The sequence below is a fragment of the Peromyscus maniculatus genome, chromosome 13, assembly GCF_049852395.1.
Source record: "Peromyscus maniculatus bairdii isolate BWxNUB_F1_BW_parent chromosome 13, HU_Pman_BW_mat_3.1, whole genome shotgun sequence".
Lineage (NCBI taxonomy): Eukaryota > Metazoa > Chordata > Mammalia > Rodentia > Cricetidae > Peromyscus > Peromyscus maniculatus.
The window spans coordinates 3,972,233-3,998,446 of record NC_134864.1 but is presented as its reverse complement, the minus strand read 5'-3'; the positions used below and the strand labels follow the sequence as shown (position 1 = coordinate 3,998,446).

The 26,214-nt window shown below is 47.7% G+C and overlaps 1 protein-coding gene across 9 annotated transcripts in view; it reads right to left on the bottom strand.

Moving 5' to 3' along the window:
* The window catches only part of Armc9 (armadillo repeat containing 9), a 137,885-nt gene that overhangs the window by 77,889 nt on the left and 33,782 nt on the right, over nucleotides 1-26,214 (bottom strand). For all 9 annotated transcript variants that reach the window (XM_076549500.1, XM_076549501.1, XM_076549503.1 and 6 more), the window contains exons 10-17: nucleotides 21,285-21,319; nucleotides 19,906-20,017; nucleotides 17,644-17,736; nucleotides 11,831-11,921; nucleotides 10,027-10,150; nucleotides 7,674-7,813; nucleotides 6,108-6,184; nucleotides 2,995-3,069 (exon numbers count right to left, since the gene is read on the bottom strand). In XM_076549500.1, coding sequence (XP_076405615.1) covers nucleotides 2,995-3,069; nucleotides 6,108-6,184; nucleotides 7,674-7,813; nucleotides 10,027-10,150; nucleotides 11,831-11,921; nucleotides 17,644-17,736; nucleotides 19,906-20,017; nucleotides 21,285-21,319 — 747 coding nt within the window. The remainder of the gene's footprint in view (nucleotides 1-2,994; nucleotides 3,070-6,107; nucleotides 6,185-7,673; nucleotides 7,814-10,026; nucleotides 10,151-11,830; nucleotides 11,922-17,643; nucleotides 17,737-19,905; nucleotides 20,018-21,284; nucleotides 21,320-26,214) is intronic.

The following is a 26,214-nucleotide window of genomic DNA, read 5'->3' as shown; positions in this document are numbered from 1 at the left end:
TTTTATGTGTATGTGCACATACGAGTATGTGTATGCACTCATGCCAGCCACACGTGTGCAGGTGTCCTCAGAGGCCAGAAGAGAACACTGGAGTTACAGGTGGGCATGAGCTGCCCACTGTGTGTGATGGGAACTGAACTTGGATCCCCAAGAAGAGTGGCAGGTGCTCCTAACTGCTGAGCCATCTCTCTGCCCCTGTAGTCTGAATTCCTGTATGAGGGACGCTCAGCTTGTCCCAACAGAGGCAACAGCACTACAGCGAGAGGAAAGAATCCACCATGGCCAGGCTTCTCACTGGACTAAAGATGGTGTTAGTGCTGGGAGGAGGCGCAGTGGCAGAGTGTTTGCTCAGCCACTAAGCCTCCTTAGTTTCATCCCTGGTACTTCCGGGAAAGGGGGAGAGAGAGAGAGAGGAAGGAAGGGAGGAGAGGGGGGAGGAGGGGGGAGGAGGAGAGGGAGAGAGGGAGGGGGAGGGAGGGTAGTTTTAATTTCTGGTGTGATACCGCAGCACAGGTGTGGAAAGCTCTGGAAGAAAGCACAGGTGCCCCTCGAAAGGAAGACAAACGGCGCTGGTGGCAGCACTGGTTACCGTGTGGAAAAGTCACGGCCACGACTACCTCGTTAGAGAGCTTTATTAGGAGGAAGAGGGGGTGGGGTACAAGAGAACCAGGCCTGGCAAGGAGCATGTGCGGAGAGCAGAGAGAAAGATTGGGGGGAGGGCAGAGAGTGGGGTCTGCGTCCAGCTCTTTTAAGGGCTCCCGGTACCGAGCGACACCACGCATGTGCACATAGTCACCAGCGCACACTGATGATGTAGCGCATGTGTGGTCATGTAGCTGGAGTGAGGGCAGAATTCTAACATTCCAGACTTTTTGCTTATTATAAAAAAGCAAGGGAACAGGAATAGGGGTGTCGTTTCTCCCAGAAAAACTGCTTCCAGCTACCTTGGTGGGCGTCGGTTGGCTCTTGGGGAGGATAGGGAAGGGAGCTTCTGACGTCCTGGGATGGCGGGCTGTCTGTGTTCCGCTGCCCTGAAGTTGTCTGTCCTTTCTGGTTTGGAACTCTGACAGCTGCTTCTTAACATGTTCAAAATTTTCCCCAAGCTCCAGAAACCAGCTTAAATCCATCTGGACAGGTCGGATCTACTTCAGATAAGTGCCAAACAAACTCCCCTGGTCAGAGAACACTCCAAAGAAAATAAAAACCATAATGATTCTTTTTTCCTAAGCTTATTCTGTCTCACCAGTATCCTGTCAGCCAAAGAGTTCTGAGCCAGAAAGGACAGACAACTTCAGGGCAGCAGACAACAGACATCCCACATCCCAGGACACCTGTCCACTTCAGAAGCTCCCTTCCCTATACCCAACAAGAGCCAACGGACGCCCACCAGGTCAGCTGGAAGCAGTTTTTCTGGGAGAAACGACGCCCCTATTCCTGTTCCCTCGCTTTTTTATAATAAGCAAAAAGTCTGGAATGTTAGAATTCTGCCCTCACTCCAGCTACATGACCACACATGCGCGGTTCAGGAGTTAAGCAAAGGGTCTTGCGTCTTACATCATCAGTGTGCACTGGTGACTATGTGTGCGGCGTGGTCAGCAATCAGCACATGCGTGGTGTCGTTCTACACCGGGAGCCCTTAAAAGGCCAGACGCAGACCCTGCCCTCTCTCTGCCTCTTCCCCCCCATCTTTCTCTCTGCCCTCCACACGTGCTCTTTCCCAGGCCTGGCTCTTCTCCCCCACCCCTCTTACTCCTAATAAAGCTCTAAATCTAATACTGGGTTCTGTCGTGACCTTTCCACACAGTAGCCAGCGCCATTTATCACCCTTTCACCCCCGGCCATGTGACTCTAGGTAGAGAAGTCTACTTCAAAGTCATGAGCAAGAAAATGGACACAACACAGTCAGTCCAACTTCAGGGACCTCTGAGAGGCTGACTAGGAGGAAGCCCCTGTCCCGGCACAGAAAAAGCAGAGAATACCACGGTGTGCGTGTGGAAGTCAGAGAACAACTCCCAGGAATTAATTCTCTTCTACCATTCTGGTTCTGGGGTAGAATTCAGCTTGGTGGCAGGTGAGACATCTTGCCACCCCTAAATACTAGTTAGTTTTAATACTGAAGGCAGTTAAGTTCCATTGTTGGGTGTATTCACATAGACAGTTCTAAACTGAGTCATGTCTTGTTTAACTGTTGACAACTAGAAGATTTAGTAATTCTCTTAAAAAAACAAAACCATAGGGTGGAATGTTCTTGTGGTCTCCTGTGTTCTGAGCATGGAAACACATTTAATCCCTCACCACAGAACTGAATATGCACACAGGCACTCTGGTTTCACACGGCATCAGGAAAAGGGCCAAAGCTTTAGTGGTTTTGCTGGCTAACTAGCTTTAGAAACAACTGTCCTCTCAAATAAGACGCTAATCACACAGCCGTTGTTGTTGTTGTACTTCAAATATAAGCCCAAATGTAAACAAAGTAAGTAAAACTCTATTTACCAGCAATTGAGATGCCAAGCAGCTTTATAAACTGCCCAGAAACACCTCCAACATTGCAAAAATAAGCCTGCTAGAATCCTCCCAACACCTCTTTACCATTTACAATGTAGGGATCCTTGTGAGATTCTGATAGAAACAACAGATTCTCCCTTGAGAAAACCACAAATCTATCTTTTATATATAGTTTTAGGGAGTCTGTAAGCCATGTAAAGGCCTGCCCTGGAGGGAGTAGAGATAGCCACAGTTCTGACTTATGGTGCCGGGAGGAGCCTTGGAACTGCTCAGGGCTCTGTGTGTGTGTGTGTGTGTGTGTGTGTGTGTGTGTGTGTGTGTGTGTGTGTGTGTGAGACAGGGTCTCACAGGAAAGTCTCACGTGAGACAGACTGGCCTCAAACTCACTATGTAGTTTAGGCTGTTCTCAAACTTGCAGAGATCTTCCTGCCTCAGCCTCCCAAGTACCGAGGTTGTAAACCACATGGCCAGCTCGGCACATCCTCTTACCATGGCTCTGGCCTCCTCCCGAATGGACGGGATGGAAAGGATGCTGTACAGGGCTCCATTCACATATGGCTGTATCTTTAAGGGGAGAAAAAAAGACCAGTTATTTATTTGCAAGTTTTCAAATACTAACAACTCAATTACCAGATGCCAGACTCAGGAAGAGTCTAGCTAAGGGAGAGCTGGTTTCTCTGTTTCCAGAACCCAGAATGCACATTCACCACCCACTCTCAACCTGCTTCCTGTCACATGTCACTGCTTAACTAGTGTATTTTCTAGCATCCTGGTCACCCAGATCAGAAACTTGGGAGTCATCATGGATTCTGCTATTTATTCCCAATATTTCCTCTCTGGCCATTATTGCTAAGAGCTCTTGCTTCCCCGTGGTGGCCTTCCTGCTGAGCTGCACCAGGCCTGGCTCCAGAGAGCAGCACCCAGCCCCAATCCGTCTTTTGTTTCCCTTGCTGCCCTCTATGTGAATCTTGTCTCGGAGTTTCCCAAGGATACAAAGGTCTATGCAAAACTTGGTACAGGAAACCCGGAAAACCTGGTACCTGACAAATCGAGGAATTTGCACTTGGCATGGTATTGTTGGGAGCCCCTTTCAGGTTGTTTTGAGCACATGGAAATTAACTGGCTAAACTGTACTGGAGAGAAATGAAACTGCCCTAGGTGAGGGGATAGTGCTTCAGTCCTTCTAGGCTGGACCTCCCTGCAGCCATGAAAGGCTAGATTCATCTTAAGATGCCTGAGTCTTCATTCCATGGACTGCGTGAACCCACACGCCCGTGCCAGGACACTCATCTGCTGCTTCTGTCCTTGCTCAGATGTCACTGTCATAACTGAGGATACACTGTCTCTAAACTAGACCCCACTTCTGAAGTTTGCCCTGTGATCCAACTACCATGCAGCTGAGCCGTCTTGCCTATTCAATTTGACAAGAACCACTTTCTCCATACCCCCAAAATACTAATGTGCACACAAGTACAAGCATCTTTTTCCTGATGACCCTGGGTCTCATCTTTCAAGACCAGGGTTATCTAACACAGGATACACAGGGGCAACTTTTGTCTGCTGCACCCCCACTTTTCCAGAATACACGTGTACTTAAGTACTTTTTTTTTTTTTTTTTACAAGGTTTTTGTTTGTTTTTTTGTTTTTTGTTTGTTTTTTAAGACAGGGTTTCTCTGTATAGCTTTTGGAGCCTGTCCTGGAACTTACTTTGTAGACCAGGCTGGCCTCGAACTCAGAGATCCACCTGCCTCTGTCTCCCGAGTGCTGGGATTAAAGGCGTGCACCACCGCCCAGCTGTACCTTTTCTTTTTGAGACAGGCATGCTTCAATTTGTTATGGAGCTGATGATGAGCTTGACCTTCTGACTCTCCTTCCTCTACCTCCCAAGTCCTAGGGTGCCTGGTTTATGAGGCCCTGGGGATTGAAGGCATGGCTTTGCGCCTGCTGGACAAGGTTCTATTGCTCTTAAGAAAGGCACTGGTGCCCGCTGATGAGGAGAACGACTCCTCTGGGCTAAGGTATTAGCATCCATTAAGTCTCAGAAAGACTGTGGCTCCTGCAGGGCTCACCTGCCTGCATTGAACACAATGAAGAAGAGACTCAGGGAGCCATGAGCCAGGACTGAAGTTGTGAAAAACTTGCTGGCTTTGAAATATAAAAGGCCCAGCATGAACTCTAACAGCCACCTAATGTCAGTGAGGTGATGCAGCTGTAGGAGAATGTAGCTGTCCATGAAAAGAACTAGACCAGAGCTGCCCGCTTGAAATGGGAACAGATGCAGGGCAACCTAATGCTCTTCTTGATCCAAAGGTCCTGCCAATCATGCCTGCTGAAAGATGTCCTGTGTCAACACATGTCTAATTTGGGTTGAGCTTCAGTGCAGGGGCAGAGTGTTGCCATCAGCCCAGTACTCTGGAGGCTGAGGGAAGGGAATTGCAAGTTTGAGGCCAGGCTGGACTTCTGTAAGATGCTATTATTTCTGGAAAAATATTTGTAAGTAAGAGATGAATCACCTGTACCCACGTTTTTGTTAACTTATCATATTTTAAAATGGCTAGGAAACTTATAAAGTAACACCAGCTGTGTGGTAATGGGGTCATTCTGGAGGGCAACTTGATCCCTGCATATGCTGTGAGCTGGCAGCCACAAGGGCCACATGTCCCATGGTAGCTCAGTGTGTGTGTTTACCATAGGACAACTGTATCAGCAGAGCTGTGACCATTACAGGCCTGCCCGTGAGAAATAAGGTGTGTGCCAGGACACAGTGAAAGCCAGGATACTGAGGCACTGAGACCCATGAAACAACAGAGAAATGTCACCAAATGCCAGAGGACAATCATCAACTGATGAGCTCTAGGTTGGAGTATCTTTTATGCAAAGTAAGTCCACACAAACACAGCGCCAAAGGTACTTAAGGGCACACGCGTCCACAGACTGACATTAAAGGGTAGAGGAGACAGGAGGAGTGTTAATGTCAGGGGACGAACCCAGGACTGATAGTTGACACCAGAAAGTGAGGAGGGACAAGGACCTGGCTGGATCAGTGGGGGCAGGGCACCAGAAAGTGAGGAGGAAGATGTTTGAGACTATACGAGATGCAAAGTTCCTTACGAACATGGTTAGAGGACGGGTTGGGGAGTCTTAACAGACGCTTGCTTTACAGGCAGAATGGCCTGACTTCAGATCCCTAGAACCCACGTAAAAGCAGGGCAGGCGTGGTGGCGCCCATAATCCCAGCACTTGGGAGGCAAGCTGGCTAGCCAGGCTAGCAGAACAGAAGAGCTCGGAGGTCCATGCTCTCGTGATCTTGCCTTGTAAATAAAGTGGAGAGCAATAAAGGAAGACACCCAGTATCAAATTCAGGCTTTCACGGACACCCACACACATGTGCACTCACACACAAGTAAACACACACACACATAAACACACACACCATTGCACTTGCACGCACACACATACACAGAGAACCCTCAAATACGGAAGGAATGTATGTTGAATACAGCAACTGCCCAAAGCCAGCCCCTTGCCTCTGAGGTCACAAGCACCCAGGTCACCATTACAGTTCCCCAATCCACCCCAGGGCAAGCAGCTCCGCTTAGTACCTCGTGGTTCTCATGGCCAAGGAGGTCTGAAAGGACTCTCAGCACGAGTCCCGCCACTTTAGCACACGTGTTCTTTCCTGTGGGAAGCAAGGGAAGGAAAACAGTCAGGTCAAGGGAGCTGTGTGACGAGCTAGTCAGTCACTCTGAGCCTCACGCTTCTCCTTTTAAAAATGGATTAGTATGCTGGTGGGTTTGGTGGCACATGCTTATAATCCAGGGAGGCAAAGACAGGAGGGTCTCTGTGAGCTCAAGGCCAGCCTGGTCTATAGGATAGCTAGGACTACATAGAGAGCCCCGATCTCAAACAAATATATATATATACACACACACACACATACACACATTATTAGCACCTGCCCCAAAGGAAGGTGCAGAATTGAGTGAGCCCACATAAACCCAAGAACTTGGTAGCTGGTGGTGTCCGTGACAACAGTCCAAGTCTAATGTGCTATGTGGACTCTGTGTCACCTAACACATGACCAAACCGTAAGCTGATGACAGGAAAAGGTGGCTGGGGTCTGACAAGCATGCCAGGAGCTGGGCTTCCACACGGGGTATTCCCAGAGCAGAAGACTGAGCAGCAGTCTCTTACTCAGGGAACAGCACACCCGTGGCTTGGAGCATGAAGCTCTGCAGACGGGGGAGAGTGGGCAAGCAGATGAGCCAGCAGGCTTCTCACCTACCTTTCTCACAGACCCTAGGGGATGGAGACAGCCCAGCGAGTGAGGGCCTCTTCTAAGGCATCGCATACTGCGCGTGACAGAGTGTCTGAAAGGCTGATGTGTGTACAGAAGCTGAAACTACCATCTCCGTTGAGTGGGTAAGCATTTGCTGTTTGTTTTGGGGGATTTTGCTTTGGCTTTTGAGACAAGGTCAGCCCAAGTCAGCCTCCAATTTGCAGTAAGTATAACCAAGGGTGACCTTGAACTTCCAATCCTGTCTCCACCTTCTGAGTGCTGGAATTACAGGCATGCACCACCATGCCTAGTTTACACCATCCTGGGGAGGGAACTAGGGCTTTACACAAGCCAGGCAAGCATTCTATCCACTGAGCTACACTCCCAAAAGGTAAGAAGCAGCTTTCGGTGCCCTTGTGAGATGGAGAACACTGAGCAGGCAGCATGACTTAATGTCTCCGCTCCTGCCACCAACTTCACCCCAGAGGATGCTGGCAACACACCTCTCTGTCCTCAGTGGCAGTGATCATAACTCTTAACTTCCTACCTTCGAAAAGTGTAACAAAGCTGACAGAAATGTGACTGGCTTTGCCCTGCTCCTCAGAGGGCACCGTATAAACACGAAACTGCACACAGATTCTTTCTAAGGGTAACACGGTATTTTGGTTTTAAGGGCTGGCTAGCTTCATGCCTAGCTAGAATCACTTTACTCACCCCTCTCCTAAGTTTTCCATAAGGGAGACAAAAAGGAAGCCCTACTGGGCTATGCAGATATATGGGCAGCTACTGGGAATGCAGATCTGTGGGCAGCTCTCTGCCCAGCCATGCTCCATGCCAGGGCATGTGTATCTGGTGTGTGCATGTGTGGAGGGTTGGAGGGCGGTAACACCTGCACTTCGAAGGCAGAGGTTCATAAGCAAAGCCACAGAGTACTCCAGTGTGTAGTCAGACAGGCAGTCGGGCTCCTTCAGAAGGTCGATCAGCCAGAAGATGAGGCCGTCACGAATCATCGCAGTCTGCAGTGGGCGCCTAAGAGGAAACAACCTTATCAGCTGAATTAACTGGCAAGGGACTTTCCATGGAAGAGTGCCACGGTGCAAATGGGGATCAATGGAGCTATGAAAGACAGACTCTGGGGAACACCCTTCAGCCCATTCAACTAGGACAACAAAAATTCTTTTGAAATTTTTAAGGACCAATACTTTAAAGAATGATTGAGCAGTAAGAAGGGCCTCCCACTTTGAAAGTCTCCTTTTCAATAGCTAAAGCTAGCAGACTTCTACTTCAAGTACGTAAATATCATTAATAGCTTTGGCTTACTTGACCCAGGCAAGAGGCCACAGAAATATTACTTTGAAAAAAAATCAATTTGGAGGGCCTCATCTTACATGATTCCATGAGCTGGACATGCACAAGATGGAGCTACAAAAGAGATATGGGATGCTGTCTAGGGCTGGGATGGAATGAAGGTTGGCAACAATTAGTGTGGACTTTTTTCTATCGACATAGAAATGCTCTAAAATTAGGACTGGTAAAATGATTAGTGGGTAAGGGCCTGCAGCCAAGCCTGACGGCCCGAGTTTGATCCCTAGGACCACACGGTGAGGAGAGAACCAATCCCGATGAATCGTCCTCTTGCCTCCATAGTCACACATACAAACAAACAAACAAATGGGAAATAGGTTCTACTCTCAGGTTGTGATGGCTGCAGAACTCTGCACATTTGTGAAAACCAGACTTGTCCAATTATGACGGTGACCTCTGGGACTGGAGAGATGCTCAGCTGTTGAAAGTACTTGTTGCTTTTTGCAGAGGACCTAGGTTCATTTCTCAGCGCCCACATATGGCTCAGAACCGTATGTATAACCCCTGTTCCAGGGGATCAGAGCCCTCTTCTGACAGCTAACATGTGTTACATACATGCTGTACATACATACATACAGGCAAAACACTCATATGTATAAAAAAGAAGTTTTTTTTTTTTTTTTAGAAACAAGGTTCCACTATGTTGCCTTGGTTGGCTGGGGCTCACTATGTAGACCAGGCTGGCCTTGAACTCATTAGAGCTCTACCTGCCTCTGCCTCCCAAGTGCTGAGATTAAAGGCGTGCTACCACACCCAGCTAAGCTGTTGTTTGTTTGTAAAAAGTTCTCTAAGAAGACACTAGATCTGGTTCAAAAAGAACATGAAGGGCTGGATAGATGGCTCAGTGGTTAAGAGCACCTGCTGCTCTTTCCGAGGACTCTGGTCCAGTTCCCAGTAACTACATGGCAGCTCACAGTCATCTCTAACTCCAGTTCCAGAGATACAACACTCTCTTGACCTCCAGGGGCACCAGGCATGTGCATGGTACACAAACATACACCCAGGCAAAACCCTCATACACATAACATAAATTTAAAAAGAAATACTTAAAAACAAAACAAAACAAGGCCTTTAAGTTCTAATGTAGCACTTCCAGGACTGTGGGCGGGCTCCTGGGAGGTGCTCAAGGAGCAAGGCTCCCACAGAACTAATGGGAGCAACTTGACTCTGTGTGTTTATCCTTACACCAAGCACCTGGTTGGCACTAACCTGATACCAGGTAGGAAGGCAATGCTGCACTCACTGTACTGTCTTCCTCCATCCCCAGCAGCCTTGAACAGCAGGGCTTAGAGAGGAGTTTCTAGCTCTGCTGGGGGATGTTCTGTATGGCACATGTGTTGCTCTGATTGGTCAATAAATAAAACACTGATTGGCCAGTGGCCAGGAAGGAAGTATAGGCAGGACTAACAGAGAGGAGAAAAGAAAGAACAGGAAGGCAGAAGGAGACGCTGCCAGCCGCCGCCAAGACAAGCAGCATGTGAAGGTGCCAGTAAGCCACGAGCCACGTGGCAAGGTATAGATTTATGGAAATGGATTAATTTAAGCTATAAGAACAATTAGCAAGAAGCCTGCCACGGCCATACAGTTTGTAAGCAATATAAGTCTCTGTGTTTACTTGGTTGGGTCTGAGCGGCTGTGGGACTGGCGGGTGACAAAGATTTGTCCTGACTGTGGGCCAGGCAGGAAAACTCTAGCTACATAGCTCTACCATGGAAAGTCATCTAACTTCTCGTAAGTGTTAACAGAAAGATACCATTTATATGCTAGGATGCCATGAGAATCCAGGAGAAAGTAAGTGGTAGTTCAAACACACACACACACACACACACACACACACACACACACACGCCAGCCTGAACTCACAGGCAGAGACTGACCTGAGGCTGAACTTCTGTAAGGCCCCAAGGACATTCTCACGAGTGATGACATCCTTGTCTTCCTCCTTCAGCCTTCCCTCCAGCATCCGGAGTACCTTTGTGTTCTGGGCTAGGTAGAGTCGACCTACGATGTGCCAGAGATGAAAATGAGAAAGATGTAAAGAATTAATCTAGTGTGCACTAAGGCCACTTTCTAGTAAAGATATGCATAGGATACACTAGAAAGTTCTATAAGAAATTGTTAAAATGTACTTTTTCTGAGCCATGTGTGGTGGTACATGCCTGTAATCTCAGTACTAGGGGAGCCACAGCAGGAGGATTGCAAGTTCATGGCTAGGCTAGTACCTACATCGGGGGACGCTGTCTAAACACAGAAGTCTTCTCAAGCAATGGTCTGACCAACAGAAAGCCTTTCTTCCTGTAAGCCGAACATAAGCCACCACCACAGTCTGTGGCATCCTGAACCTGAAGGACCTACAAGGGAAAAAGAGGAACGGAACTACACTGTGGCCCCCGGACCTTTGCAAGGGAGGTAGCCAAGCACTGCTTTGGCTATGCTCTCCTGTTCCTCACGGACATGCTCAGAGCCCCATGGAGGTGGGGCCCCGTCTGGGACACCTTCACAAGTAGATCTCTGTAGATCTCTGCACTGACAGACACTAATTTGAGATGAATGGTTCTCAGTGCACACACTGGCTTGTAATAAGTGTTTGCAAGTGAATGGGATAATGAATTAAATGAACATGTTGAATATAATGTATTATAACCTGAAAACTCTTTTTTTTTTAAAGATTTATTTATTAATTATGTATACAGTGTTCTGTTTGTATGTCTGCACACCAGAAGAGGGCACCAGATCTCATTACAGATGGTTGTGAGCCACCATGTGGTTGCTGGGAATTGAACTCGGGACCTCTGGAAGAGTAGTCGGTGCTCTTAACCTCTGAGCCATCTCTCCAGCCCCCTGAAAACTCTTTTTATTCACATTAAAAACACCTCAAGTGGGGCTGGGTATGGTGGTGCACAACCCTAGGCCTGGAGGCAAAGGCAGGTCCTGTGAGGTCAAGGCCAGCCTGGGCTACACAGAAGGACCTAGTTTCAACAATGATTAAAGAACAAAACAACAACAACAAAACCTCAAACAAACAAGACTGTAAGGAACCTGTCCTGGGTGTGTGCGGTGTGCGTGAGATGCACTTGGTGACTGTGGGTGCCAAGGCATATACATGGAGGTCAGAGGACACTTTTCAATGGTCAGGTCTTTCCTTCCACCAAGATGGGATCCACATCTGACCTGTTAGTGGGTTCTAGGGATCAAACTCAGGTTGTCAGGCACACACAAGAGCTTTTACTAACTGAGCTGTTTCATCTGCCCTGATAATGGCCCTTTGTACAGCTGACTTTTATTCAGTTACAATGTCGATTACTTCTGAGGTTTCCAAGTTCTTTAACGCCTGGAGGGGTGGTGCAGCGCTTGCTGGGACAGGATCCACTTGTGTCACCAGACTGACTTTGGCAAGCAGGGATTACAGAGAAGGTATTACCTACTATGCAGTTAAAAACAGTTTAAATGAGAGTTATAAAATCTTACATATTGTAAAATCAACTCCAAAGGCAAGAAAATTTGCTCTGACAGAAACTTGGGCAATTATCTTAAGAACTAATTTTCACAAGAGATGTTAGAAGAACAGAAATAAAATGAGGAGACCTGGGCTACTTTAAGCAAGCCTGGAAAACACTGATTTCACAGGGATGCCCGTGGCTTTGCCGGGTTGTTCTGCCCAGAGGGAAGATGTCACCTCACCTTCAGCCAGGGACGCCAGGGCATTGATGAGCCTGGCCATGTACTGGCGCACAGCCTCGCTCTTGGAGTGCAGCAGCTGCAGCACGCTCCTCTGCAGGAACAACCATGGAGAGAAAGAGTGAGCTAGGGCGCGGGGAAGGGGCAGATGCCCCCATGCCTGACTAACTAGAGGAAAACAGCTGCAGCCACAGTTCACCTGCAGCTCTTGATGGCCAAACGATACTTGCTGAGACTTGGCAAAAGGAAGCCGCCCAAAGTTCCAAGTTCAATGAATTAAGAATGCTGAGCAGCTAGAACAACGGGGCACACGTGGCTGCTGCTGTTGCCGGCTTTCCAGGTGAGACAAGCACACAGCTAATTCAGCTCCCTCCAGACAGGACAGGACGACAGGAAATGGCTTTTTTAAAAACACAATTCCTGAACAGCTGATTAAATGCCATGAGAAATGTTACTCATACAGGACAAATGCCCTGAGTTCCTCCACTTATGCTTCAAAACGCCGAAGAGCTAGGGACAACACAGACAAACAGAAACAAAGTGGCCACATGGCATGGTGCTGTCCCTGTGATCTCCAGCACAGGGACAGGGAGGGAGCATTATCACGACAGGCTAACACCAGGTTCCCATGAGCAGGGAGCTACCAAACTGCAGACAGGAAGCCATCATGATTGTGCATGCTTGTCACCCAGCTCTTGGGAGGCAGCGGCAGGACAATCTCCAGTTTGAGGTCAGTCCAGGTTATAGCAAGATATTCTCAAAACCAGTGGCTGCAAGGCTGAAGAGATGGCTCAGCAGTTAAGAGTGCAGAGGACCTGGGTTGGGTTCCTAGTGCCCACATGCCAGCCATCAACCATGAATAACTTCGATTCCAGAGGACCAGATGCCCTCTTCTGACCTCCTCAGACCCTGCATACACATGGTGAACATACATACAGACAAACATTCATGTACACGCACACACAAAAACAATAATTCTTAAAACCAAACAAACAAAAAAACCAGTGTCTGGAATGTAACTTAGTGGTAGAGCACTAATAAAACCCTGGGTTCAGAAAGCAGGGTGGAGGGGAGGAGGCTGGAAGGAGAACATCGGTTCAGCAGAGAGGAGCAAGGAGGCGTCAGGAGAAGTTTGGGGAAGCTCTGTGTGCTATGTCGAGTGCTCCAACTGAACCAGGCCAAGTGAAATGGCCACAAGCCATCCCCCAAATGTCAACTACCTTTGTACCATCTTTATTGAGGCCAATTTTCACCTTAGTGTACAGTCCAGAGAACTTACAGATCACCAGGGCACAGCCTGAAGAGTGTTCACAAGTGAACATGTGGTAACGGGCAACCAAGTACAGAAGCCACATTCCCACAGCCCAGAGACGCTCTAGGACACCCTTCCAGAAAGTTCTCTCCTGGCTTCTAACATTAACTCTTGCCTTATGTTTTGTTTTGCGCGCGCGTGTGTGTGTGTGTGTGTGTGTGTGTGTGTGTGTGTGTGTGTGCCTGAAACTCACTGATCTGGCTAGATTGGCTGGCCAAAAAGTCCCTGGGACCCTCTTGTCTCTGCCTCTCCTGCACTGGGATTACAGGAACGGATCACAGCACCCAGCCAGACTGCCTACTTGCCTTCTTTTTAACATGGGTGCTGGGAAGCCAGGCTTGTGTTCCACTTTACCAAATGAACCATCTCCCCAGCCCCAACTTGGCCTGTTTTTAAAAAACTGTGACTGGCAAAAACACTTCTTTTTTTGTTTTGTTTTGTTTTTATTTTATTTTATTTTATTTTATTTTATTTTATTTTATTTTTTGGTTTTTCGAGACAGGGTTTCTCTGTGTAGCTTTGTGCCTTTCCTGGAACTCACTTGGTAGCCCAGGCTGGCCTCGAATTCACAGAGATCCGCCTGCCTCTGCCTCCCAAGTGCTGGGATTAAAGGTGTGCGCCACCACCGCCCGGCAAAAACACTTCTTATAGAAAATACTGATGTCTGGTTTAAGATCTTAGTCTGAAAGGAGCCAAAACTATACAATGGAACAAAGAAAGTATCTTCAACAAATGGTGCTGGCATAACTGGATGTCAATATGTAAAAGATTACAAATAGATCCATATCTGTCACCATGCACAAAACTCAAGTCCAAGTGGATCAAAGACCTAAACATAAATCCAGTTACACTAAACTTAATAGAAAAGAAAATAGGAAGCACTCTTGAACGCATTGGCACCGGAGACCATTTCCTAAATAAAACACCAACAGCACAGACCCTGAGCACAACCATTAATAAATGGAACCTCTCGAAACTGAGAAGCTTTTGCAGGGCAAAAGACACAGTCAATAAGACAAAAAGACAGCCAACAGATTGGGAAAAGATCTTCACCAACCCCACATCTGACAGAGGATTGATCTCCACAATATATAAAGAACTCAAGAAACTAGACATCAAAGCACTGAACAGTCCAATTAAAAAATGGGCTAAAGAGCTAAACAGAGAATTCACAAAACAAGAACTACAAATGGCTGAAAGACATTTAAAGAAATGCTCAACATCCTTAATCATCAGAGAAATGCAAATCAAAACGACTCTGAGATACCACCTTACACCTGTTAGAATGGCTACGATCAAAAACACCAATGACAACCAATGTTGGAGAGGATGTGGAGCAAAGGGAACACTCCTCCACTGTTGGTGGGAATGTAAACTTGTACAACCACTGTGGAAATCAGTATGGCGGTTTCTCAGAAAATTAGGAATTGAACTACCTCAAGACCCAGCCATCCCACTCTTGGGCATATACCCAAGGAATGCTGATTCATACCATAAAGATACATGCTCAGCTATGTTCATAGCAGCACTATTTGTAATAGTCAGAACCTGGAAACAACCTAGATGCCCATCAACGGAAGAATGGATGAAAAAAATGTGGTACATATACACAATGGAGTACTACTCAGCAGAGAAAAACAATGAAAGCATGAAATTTGCAGGCAAATGGATGGAACTAGAAAAAATCATCCTGAGTGAGGTAACCCAAACCCAGAAAGACAGTTATGGTATGTACTCACTCATTGGTGGATTCTAGATATAAAATAAAGAACAATCAGACCACAACCCATAGAACCATAGAGGCTATATATATAGCATGGAGGTCCCTAGGACGACTGTGGCATATAATAAATTTCAGTTTTACTCAATTATTAAAAAAAAATAGCCAAATGAATGGAAACACATGAACTATGAACCAAAGGCTGAGGGGCTTCCAGCTGGATAAGGCCCTCTGAATAGGTGAGACAGTTGATTGGCTTGATCAGTTTGGGAGGCAACTAGGCAGTGGGACCAAGTCCTGTGCTCATTGCATGAGCTGGCTGTTTGAAACCTGGAACTTATGCAGGGACACTTGGCTTAGTATGGGAGGAAGGGACTGGACCTCCCTGGACTGAGTCTACCAAGTTGATCACAGTCCTCAGGGGAGGACTTGTCCTGGAGGAGGTGGGAATGGAGGGTGGGCTGGGGGTAAGGGGAGGGCGTGGGAGCGGGGAGAATAGGGGAACCCATGGCTGATATGTAGAACTGAATGGTATTGTAAAATAAAAAATATATATCACAAAAATAAATAAATAAATAAATAAATAAATAAATAAATAAATAAATAAATAAATAAATAAATAAATAAATAAATGATCTTAGTCTGAATCTCACACACTGTGCGGTGTTTAGTTTTAACTTTCAACTTGATCCAATCAAGTAGGTGTGGCTCTGTTGGAGGAAGTGTGTCACTGTGGGGATGGGCTTTGAGGTCTACCATGCTCAAGCTATGCTCAGTGTGGTACACAGTTCACTTCCTGTGGATCAAGATGTAGAACCCTCAGCTCCTTCTTCAGCTCCTTCTCCAGCACCATGTCTGCCTGCACACCACCATGTCCCGCCATGATGATAATGGACTAAACCTCTGAAACTGTAAACATTCCATTAAATGTTTTCCCTTATAAGAGTTGCAGTGGTCATGGTGTCTCTTCACAGCAATAGAAACCCTAACTAACACGGTATTATACTGTAATTTTTAAAAGTTGAGATGATGGCATCTTTCTTTTCTCTTCTCTCTCTCTCTCTCTCTCTCTCTCTCTCTCTCTCTCTCTCTCTCTCTCTCTCTCTCTCTTTCCTCCCTCCCTCCATTCCTTCCCTTCTTTCTTTCTTTTTCTTTTTAGACAGGGTCTATATAGCCCTAGCTATCCTGGATTCACTATGCAGACCTTTGCCTCCTTCATCCCAAGATTGGCTTGGTAGCTATTCCTTTATAAAAGAAAGGAAAGGGGATGCAACCTAGAAGTTTCTAAAGTGCTGGAAGTTTCTATTTCTTTATATTTTTGGTTCTGAGCCTGGCCTTTAATGGCTGAGCCATCTCTCCAGCCCAAGTTTCTGTTTCTTAACCTGGGTGATGGAAAAACAACTTCATATTTTTCAAATATTCTCTCTATTCATCCTTGTGGATAATAAGTGGAAGTATGAATCTGGAAAGACAACAGTCCTTGAATTAAGGAAGTGTGCTCTTCAGATGCACACACAATGCTGACGAGCTAGAACTGTCGGATGTGTACAGTGTGAAACAAGTTCCTTCAGGCTGATGATGCTACACACTAAGGGAGAAATAACTAGACAACCAGTTCAATTTCCCTTCCCAAGAGCCCAAGCCATTTTGAAATCATGGTGGCCCAGCATCTGCATTACCAAGGAGTCTTTCTACCCTGCAAACTGCCCAGTACCTTCAGAGAACTCAAGGTCATTCCTTCTCAGAAACAAAACAAGGCTGGGGGTGAGTTGTTGGTGGAGCGCTTGTCTAGTATGCACGGAGCCCTAAATTCAATGCCCAGCACCGTGTACATTAGCCATGGGCACAAGCCTATAGTCCCAGGCTTCAGGAGGTTGTAGAGGCAGGAAGATCACAAGTTCAAGGTCATCTTCAGCCCACATAGTAAATTTGAAGGCAGCCTGGACTATGTCAGACTCTAACATTGGAGAGATGTTGGAGTTGGAGGGGTTGGAGAGATGGCTCAGCAGTTAAGAGCACCGACGAGGTGTTCTTCCAGAGGACAGGGTTCAGTTCCCAGCACCCACTGGGGGTTCACAACTGAACTGGTTCCAGGCGATCCGACACTGCCTTCTGGCCTCCATGGGCAGTGCATACATGTGATGCACATACGTACATGCAGGTGTAAAATGCCCATACAATAAGGTATTTAAAAAAAAATCTTTTTTTTAAAAAAAAAAAAGACTCTGTTGAACAGTGGTAACATACATCTTTAATCCCAGCACTTGGGAGGCAGAGGCAGGCGGATCTCTAAGTTCAAGGCCAACCTGGTCTACAGAGTGAGTTTCAAGACAGCAAGGACTAAACAGAGAAACTCTATCTTAAAAAAAAAACAAAACAAAACAAAAAAAACCCTAACACAAACACCACCAACAACACAAAATAATCAATAAAACAAGTAACAAGGACTTGAAGGAACTACATTCTTCAATGGCTTCAGAGACTGGAGCACTGAAACAAAAACCACCATTGCGACCCACTGACTTGGAAAACGGAGCCCAGCTCAAGTGGGAGGAGCGAAGAGGGCGGGAAGACTGGCAGAAGGGAGCTGTGGCGCCTCTGAGCCACCGGCCGGTTCGGGACTCTCCAGAACTGAAGAGCAGATCAAGAGGCGAACACAGACCTCAAGCAGCTGATGAGCTCACACTGCAAGGCCAGCACACTGACAGTGTCCACAGAAACCAAAGCCTCACGTCTGCTAAGGTCCTTCCCCACCGCGGAAGGCCCTGGCCACCTCTTACTGACCTGGTTGTGGCTGTGACAATCCAAGAGGTCATTGCTGACATAGGCTTGCAGGACTGTCTCCCTCTGCTCTCCAGGGTGGGACGTGGTCAAGCGCTGCAAAGAAAAACCGAAGTAGCAAACTCCTACAGAGGCCAGAGCTAGGCCCTGAAGGGCGAGCAGACGGCCAAGCAGCAGGGAGGTGAGTGTGTGTGGAAGGGCGGGGGTGGGGGAGTGGTCCAGTCAGAAAGTGGGGCCCAGGCTACCTCTAGAAGACTCTCAGTGACCCGATCCAAAAGGACCAATGGGCAATAAAGGTGGGGAGGCAGATGGGAGAGAGGATGGCTAGCTGGTTAGAATTTGGGAAGCCATTCAATCTGATATGGTGCCATATGAATTTGTGTGCTACCCACAGGGGAAGAAGTTTGTGTGGTGTGCAGGTGCACATGGCTGCTGGGTGCAGCTTTGTTAGGACAGGAGAAAGTTGTGTGTGTAACACGAGCAAATTGCTTTTCCGGGGGAAAAAGTCTTAAATAAATACCCTGAGGCCCAGAATCTGCTTCTGTCTGAGGACAAGCGTGGTGTGTTCAGAACATCCTGGTCTGCAGCAGGGACAAAGGCCAAGCCAGAGTCAACAGACACAGCAGACAGGAAGGGAAGGCCTTCAGAGGGAGGGGCATGCTGCTAGCTGGCCTGATCCCCACTACGTGGGGACTGCTAAAGGACGGTGCCAAGAATGTCACACGGGGAATTCCTGTGGAGCCAAGAGGCTGGCTGGGCACTGAAGAAGAACACAGGCAAAGCCATTGAGCAGCCGCATGCCTTCCCGATTATCTGTCAAAGTGCCTGTTTTCTGTAGAAAGAGGCCCTGTCCAAGCAAGAGGCCCAGGGAGTGGACAGACTGAGCCATCGCTGGGTGGCAAACTCAGGCCACCAGGGTGAGTGTGGTAACACGAGTAGACACAAGCAAACCAGGGTGGGCAGCCCTGGTAACCACACAGGCTGCCCACCCACCCTGGTCAGCAGGCCCCACAGGGTTCTCCCCTTGGACCCCAAGTGTTCCTCACAGTTCCCAATGAGGTCCAGTCCAGATGCACCACCAGATGCTACAGACCAGGAGGACCGTTTCCACTCAGAGATGGTGAACTTGCTCGAAGAATTCTGAAGCAGTGTACCCCGAAATACGGGGATCCACACGGGAGATTGACACTCCTCTAGGGTGAGTTAGAATGGATCCCTTAGTGAAAGGCTCTGGCCAGTGATTCTCAAAGTGTAGTTCAGAGAACTCTGGGCATCCCAAACCTCTTTCGTGGACTCAGAAGGGACATGACTATTTCCCAGTGACACTGAGATGGGTTCTGCCGTTCTTGATCACTGTCTCAGAGGCTGTGGAAGTGTGACACTGGCAAGTCTAACATAAAAGCAGGTTCTGAGGACCCCGGGTCTTCCTCCAAGGCAAACCACGGAGATGGCTGAGCAAGGACGCCACTCTGCATTCACTTCGTTTGTTGTTTGGAAACTGTTACTGTTATTTGTGTTAACCGGTCATTTGTTAATTCTACAGGGAATGATACATTCTCCAGTTTTCTGTTTTAATTTATTTACACATTAGATGAAATCCATACAAACAAAACTCTTTGGGGTCCGCAATAATTTCTGAGAATGTAGAGGGGTCTGGAACACTTGAAAACCAACCACTGGCTGCAACTGATCTAACTACTGAGGAATGGGAATCCCGGTGAGGCCTATCCAGTGTGGTGAACTGGTCAGTACTTGTACCCAGGGGTCTCTGGAGTTGTGACTGGGTTTGGCTACATGCTCTAACTAACATGCAGGCCCCAAGCTGAATGTAGCACCTGACCAGGCAGGGCTGAATGGCAGGGGCAGCTGCCTTATCACACTGAAGCAACAGTAATGGACACCAGTACAGAGTGCTCGGGAATACGGCCGAGGCCTAACTCGGAGCTGGTTTGCCTGCTGTGGGTAGGGGTGGAGCCTCACTATATAGCCCTGGTCTGGTCTGCATCCTGTTGTGCAGACCAGGCTGGCCCTGAACTTACGGAACGACACCTACCTCTGCCTTCTGCAAGCTAGGGGTAAAGGCCTGTGCTCCCACATCTGGCTGGAGCGGCTTTTAACCTCAGGTCTTGGTGGCAGGCAGCAGGAAAGATTTTTAGCAAAGGGATTACGAGATACCACCCAAGTTACCAGGTAGCCAGCCAAGAAAAGCAGTGCTGGAGTTTTCTCTCTGGTTTTTGTTATTAACTTCAAGGGGAAGGTACCTACCCAGCGCAGAGCCTGCAACAAGAAGGCTTTCAAGCGGTCACTGCCCCAGATCAAATCCTTCTTCAGTTTCTCATAATCCAGGGAGGGCAGTAATGGGACATCCTTCAACTTCCTGCTCAGCATCGCAAGTTCAAAGAGAAGGAAAAGGGCAAAGGGGCATGTCATTCCATCTGCCGAGCATCAAGATCTCTACTTAGACTCAAGCAACCAACAGCGGCCCAAACGCCACCCCAACTGTGGGCTCCCAAAAGAGACAGAGCCTTCCCCTGGGAGCCTAGTGCCCAGGCCCCCACCCAGCTCAGCCAGCTCACCCCTGCTGAGGGATGGAGTTTATGTCATCTAAATTTATTTCTTCTTAGATTTCAATGGCATGCTAATTTTCTACAATAAGAAGAAATTGCATACTAGGTTTGTTTTGTTTTAGTGTTCAAACAGGGTCCCCTGTGTGGCCCGGGCTGACCCTCCCACCACAGCCTCCCAGTGCAGTGATCACAGGCTTGTCACTCAAGTTCAACTCCCCACACCCAGGCCGACCTTTTGGCTTTCTAACTGCTCAGGGCTTGTGTAAAATACTAACACTGGCAAGTCTTGGGGGGGCTGGAGAGATGGCTCAGCAGTTAAGGGCACTTGCTGCTCTTGCAGAGGACCCAGGTTCTATTCCCAGCACCAACATGGCAGCTCACAATCATCTGTAACTCCAATTTCAGGGGACCCAATACTCTGTTCAGGCCTCTGAAAGCACTGTGTGCATGTGGTATACACAGGCAAGCTAGAACACACATACACATAAATAACTACATCTTCAAAAGAGAATTTTTAAAAAGAAGTTTTGTAATCGTCAATTTACATCCTCAAAATTACTATAACAAACTGGGTGTGGTGGCTAATACTTCTAATTTCAGAACCTGGAGGCTGAGGCAGGAGACTAGAACTCATTTCTAAGAACACCATAGGAATAAGGTAACAGATTTTTGCTATTTAATGTTCTCTTACAAGAATCAATATTAAAAGATAATTCTAGTTTAGCATTATTTATGATCATTGGCATTTCCTTTCATATCAACATGAGGTTGAACGTTTAGTTAAACTATCTTGAATTCGAGTTTCACATATAGATAGGAATACGGAGCTGGAGAGATGGCTCTGTAATTAAGAGCACTGGCTGCTCTTCCAGAGGACCTGTGCTTGGTTCCCAGCAGCCACATGGTGGCTCACAATCATGTCCAGGGTATACAATGCCATCTTCCGGCCTCTGCAGGCACCAGGCATGCAGGTCATGTACAGACATACACACAGGCAAAGCCCTCATACACATAAAATAAAAAGCAAATAAAATTTTAGAATACAATTAATAAAAACTCCTAAGAATGATTACTTACTCAGGTACCAAAGAGGCTCGTAACATGGTTGAGGCCTGAGGGGAGGGCAGGAGCAGAGAGACTGTGTTAAACACTGACGCAATGCCTTAACCCCAGCCCTGTCCAACAGCACATAAGCAGCCATCTGCAAAGTGTTTGGTGCAGTTGTGTCCCCCAAGACCAGCCTGGCCTACAGAGGGAGTTCCAGGACAGCCAGGACTACACAGAGAAGCCCTGTCTTACAAAAAGAAAACAGAAAAAATTTACGGGGGCTGGAGAGATGGCTTAGTGGTTAGGAGCACTGACTGCTCTTTCAGAGGACCCAAGTTCAATTCCCAGCACCCATGTGGCAGCTCACAGCTGTCTGTAACTCCAGTTCCAGGGGATCTGACATCCTCACATAGACATACATGCAGGCAAAACACCAATGCACATAAACAAAGAAACAAAGAAAAGAAAAAATTTACAATTCCCTTTCACCTCACCCCTTTATCCTGCCTGCAGGCCAGTTTACCACCTCCTTTATGGACAGTCACACCACCCCATCTAGTTTGTATGTGGGTGCAAGTATACATCATCATTTGTTTTCACTATGGGCAATGCCAGATTAAATATGAGGAATATAGAGGAATAAAGAAATGCAACCTGAGGTATGTGTATGACAACACAAACCAAATGTAAAATAAAATTGTGACATTAAGAAATCTGAGTATAGACTGAACTGGTGTTGGGGATTCCTGTTGATTCTATTTATTTGTGGGTTGTATTTATTTTTAAATCTCTCTGTCAGATGTGGGTATTTTATTTATTGGTGAGGCAGTGTTTGGAACTGGCTTCAAAAGACTTGGAGAGAAGAGGATAGGCAGAGCGTTTGCCTAGCACCCTCAGTTTGCAAAGAAAAAGGAAGAAAAGAAGAGGGTGTAATAAAGCAGACCTGAGAGAGAAAAACTAAACAGAGGAAAGAAAGGAACCAAGTCTATCAAATGTCATCAGTTCCTGAAGCCAGTGAGGGACACAGCGGGACTCCATCTCCTTAGGAGCTTGTGAAAATATGTCATTCACTCCTAACACTGGGCATCCAGAGACACCAGTCAGCACTTGAAGAATGAATGAGGACTGACTCCCAAGAGTTACTCCAGAGACCCTGGCAGCAAAAGTAGCTACCACAGTTAGTTAGTCTTTCATTCTATTGGGCATGATAAATTTAATTCAGTAGTTATACACATTTCGATTGGCTTTGAAAATTATAAATCTATAAACTCAAGTTCCATTTGCTTTTGGGATACTATCTTACAAGGACTCCAATTTGCAGTAAGGCTCATTAAGGAAGGGAATGTCTCAGTTGCCTTTAGCCTACTGGCTATGGGTGGGATAGGACCTCTGTTGGTCTTTTCTGTGTCGAACACACAGATTGCAAGCCCAGTGCCACTTTGAGATCTTTGGCAGCAGTTAACTCTACAGCTCACACACAATTGAGCCTGTATGATGAGTATTCAGAGACAGGTAATGCCTGGGGGGCACTCACCAACCTAAGACAGAGCACCTGTGTGGCCTGGGCAGGCGTCTCCATGACGGGTAAGGTGACCTGCTGACATCCCACACAACCTAAGTCAGAAGCTCATTTTTTAGTAAAAGGGGGACCTGTAGGGCCCTGGCCCCCATTTTGGGTAAGTGTTGCCTTGCTTGCTGACCTTGACCTTGATATCCTCCCTATGCTAATTCTCTGCCAGGTTCCACCCTCCTGAATGCTTAAGGGAAGTTCCTTGTCTGTGTATCCTGCATAATGGGCGTTAACAGCTTAGATGCAAGATTTTAAAACATCGGTAGCAAACTTCTGCCCTCTGGGGTTCTCCCATTGTGCTGTAAGCCTGTATTTAAGACCTCCTCCCTCCTTCAATAAACAGCATTCAGCATTAAATAAATAAACAAACAAACAATAAAAAAAAGAGTTACTCCAGAGCCCCTGCTGATACTAAAGAAGTGGTCTTGCCAAGGACCCTGGTTCTGACTGCTTCCCTCTGCCAAGTGTACAGACCACAGATCCCACCTCTCTCTACCTTTTCTTTTTCTTTATCTCTCTCTTTCCTTCCTTCTTTTTCTTTTCTTTTCTTCAGAGACAGGGTTCCTCTGTGTAGCCTTGGCTGTTCTAGAACTCAGAGATGCCTCCAAGCACTGGAATTAAGGGTGTATGCCATCACCGCCTGGCCAAGCCTCACTTCTAAATGCCTCATGACTATGTATGTGTTCACAGTTTTTGTGGTGCTGGGGGGTTTGAACCCAGAGCCTTGCAAGCACTAGGCAAGCAGGCTACTCTATTGTCCCAGAAGTTTTCATATTTTAATCCTTGGCTGTCTTGACCAAATAAATTACCTTTTCCTATCATTAGCTTACTAAGTCGTTCAGAAACAAGTCTGAGTTCATCTCCTCACCTAATATCATCTCACACATTAAAAACAGCAGGACAGGAGGGAGAAAATCGGCTGGGTCAAGTGAGGACATGGAGCTGCTAAATGTTGATATACACACACACCAAACACAAATCTCTAAGAATCACTAAAAACAGCCATTCCTAGCTCCCCGTGAAACTCATCCCTCCCTGTAAGAGGTCTTCTACCTCACCAGTCACTTTTGCGCCTCCTACCTTTCCCTGGCTACACCTCCCCCCTCTCCACACCCCTTCTCCTTCCTTTCCCACGCAGCGGTGGCTATGTGCCCAGTGAGAAGGACCCCAGCACAGCCCTCTGCCCTTACCTCCTGAAGCTTCCTCTGGTACAACTAAGCGCTCCCCAACCTCTGCACCGGTGTGGAGCGCGTCCCTCCCCAGCGGTTCCCACAGGTGAGTCTGCCCTTAGAGAACAGGGGCTGGTGTCTGGAGATGCTGTTGGTTGTTGCTCCTCTGTTGTATACAGGGACTTACGTGATTTTCTGGGTTGTTTTTAAACCGAGTCTCATGTAGCCCAGGCTAGACTCAAACTTGCTACATAAACAAGAATGACTTCAAACCTTTGATCCTCCTGCCTCACATCCTGGGGTACTGGGACTTCAGGTATCCACCACTCTCCCTGGTTTTCCATGGTGTGTGGAATGGAACCCAAGGCTTCATGCAAGCTAAGCATGTACCCTACCAACTGAGCCACACCTAGCGTCACGGCCTCACGACGAGCTTCTTAACCATCTCACTGTCTGCTCACTACCAGCTGGGCATACAGCAGTCAAATCTCCTCTGATGCGAGCTAAGTGACTCCAGTGGCTCCCAGAAAGCCAGTGAGGGCAACACTGTGGGTGAGGACCCCAGTGAGGCTGGAAGACGTCAGCATAGTTTCTTCTTCCCCACCGGCCTGCGCCAAGACCCTCCTCCACTGGGGGTGCTCAGTGTAACAAACAACTTGAGGCTGGCCTCTACACTGACACCTGGGGGTGGCCCTCTCAAGGTATGGGGACTTCAAAGAAGCTCTACTTCTTTCCTTCCTGTAGGTTTTGAGACAAGACCTCATGTCACCCAGGCTGGCTTCCAAGTCACTATTTAACTGAGAATGACCTTGAACTTCTGGTCCTCCTGAATGCTGGGACTGTGGGTATGAGCCACCACTCCTGGTTTGGTGCTGGTGATTGAACCCAAGGCTTCACTCATGCTAGGCATTCCACGGCTGAGCCATATCCCAGCCCCAGAAGTCTTGGTCATCCATCACACACAAACACCAAGGCTTTCTGAACTTGCGCTGAGCGACCCAGGTCATGCACTGGATCTCTACGGTGTCCGCTGCAGGCTCTCAGGGCAGTTATGAGCACAGCTCCTGCTGCCTGCATTTGAGTCACTGTCCCATGGCTGTGGGCAATGCAGTGTGTGTGGGACATGCAGAGCCCACCAGCTGGCAGGGGACAGCCCCAGCAGGAGAAAATCTATCACCGTCACAACTAAGCCCTCTACTGAGGCAAGTGGAGTTTTGTTTGTTTTGCTTGCTTTTTGAGACAGGGTTCGATGTAGACCTGGCTGTCCTAGAACTCACTATGTAGACCAGGTTGGCCTTGAACTCAAAGATCCACCTTCCTCTGCCTCCCAAGTGCTGGGACTAAAGGTGTGTGCCAACTGCCTGGCTCAACAGCAGATTCCTAATGCTGAAGGAGCAAGCCCCAGAAAGGACGTCCTTGTTATGGAGGCCCGACTCTGTCCTAGAGGGTGCTATTTGATTTCTAGGACTCATCCTGAGACAGGAAAAGGGCCAGCAGAGCCGAGGGTGAGACTCAGATGGCAGACAGTGTTCCCAAGCTCCCTGAACAGCTAGTTGGTGGAGTCCACCCCAAGAAGCCCTGAAGGAACGCTGGGACAGAGAGAGGACACAGCAGAGCAAGCCATGAACCAAGGTGTCAATTACTGAATCCGGTCAGTGAAAGCTCCTGGGATTCTTAGATGTGGAGACAAAGGTGTACACAAGCCAAGGTGAAAATGGGACACCTTCCTCTTTCCTCAGACTCAGGAAGCCCCCGAGCCCTGCCTTCCCAGCAGCTGTGGCCTAAGGCCTAGTGTCCAGGAGGTGGGGACCAGCTGCAGGCCTGAGACAACTGAGGGGAACAACCTGAGGACCTGTGGGGTCAGGCTGTGAAGTGTCTCTGGAGGGCTCAGTTCAGGTGTGACATCAAGGACAGTCCTCCTAGGGGCAGTTCAGGAGGGAGAGCGGCCCTCTACCAGGGCCTTGCACAACAGTGCACCAGGAATCTCACATGGCAGCATGCTTCCTAAATCAAAGGTTCTTCGTTCTGGGCCAGGTTTAGTCTGCAAACATGGTTTTGAAAAATGTGAGCACAGGAAAGGCTGGAAGAGCCGGCGGTGGTGGCACACGCCTGTAATTCCAACACTCAGGAGGCAGAGGCAGGCGGATCTCTGTGAGTTCGAGGCCAGCCTGAGCTATAGAGTGAGTTCCAGGACAGGCTCCAAAGCTACACAGAGAAACCC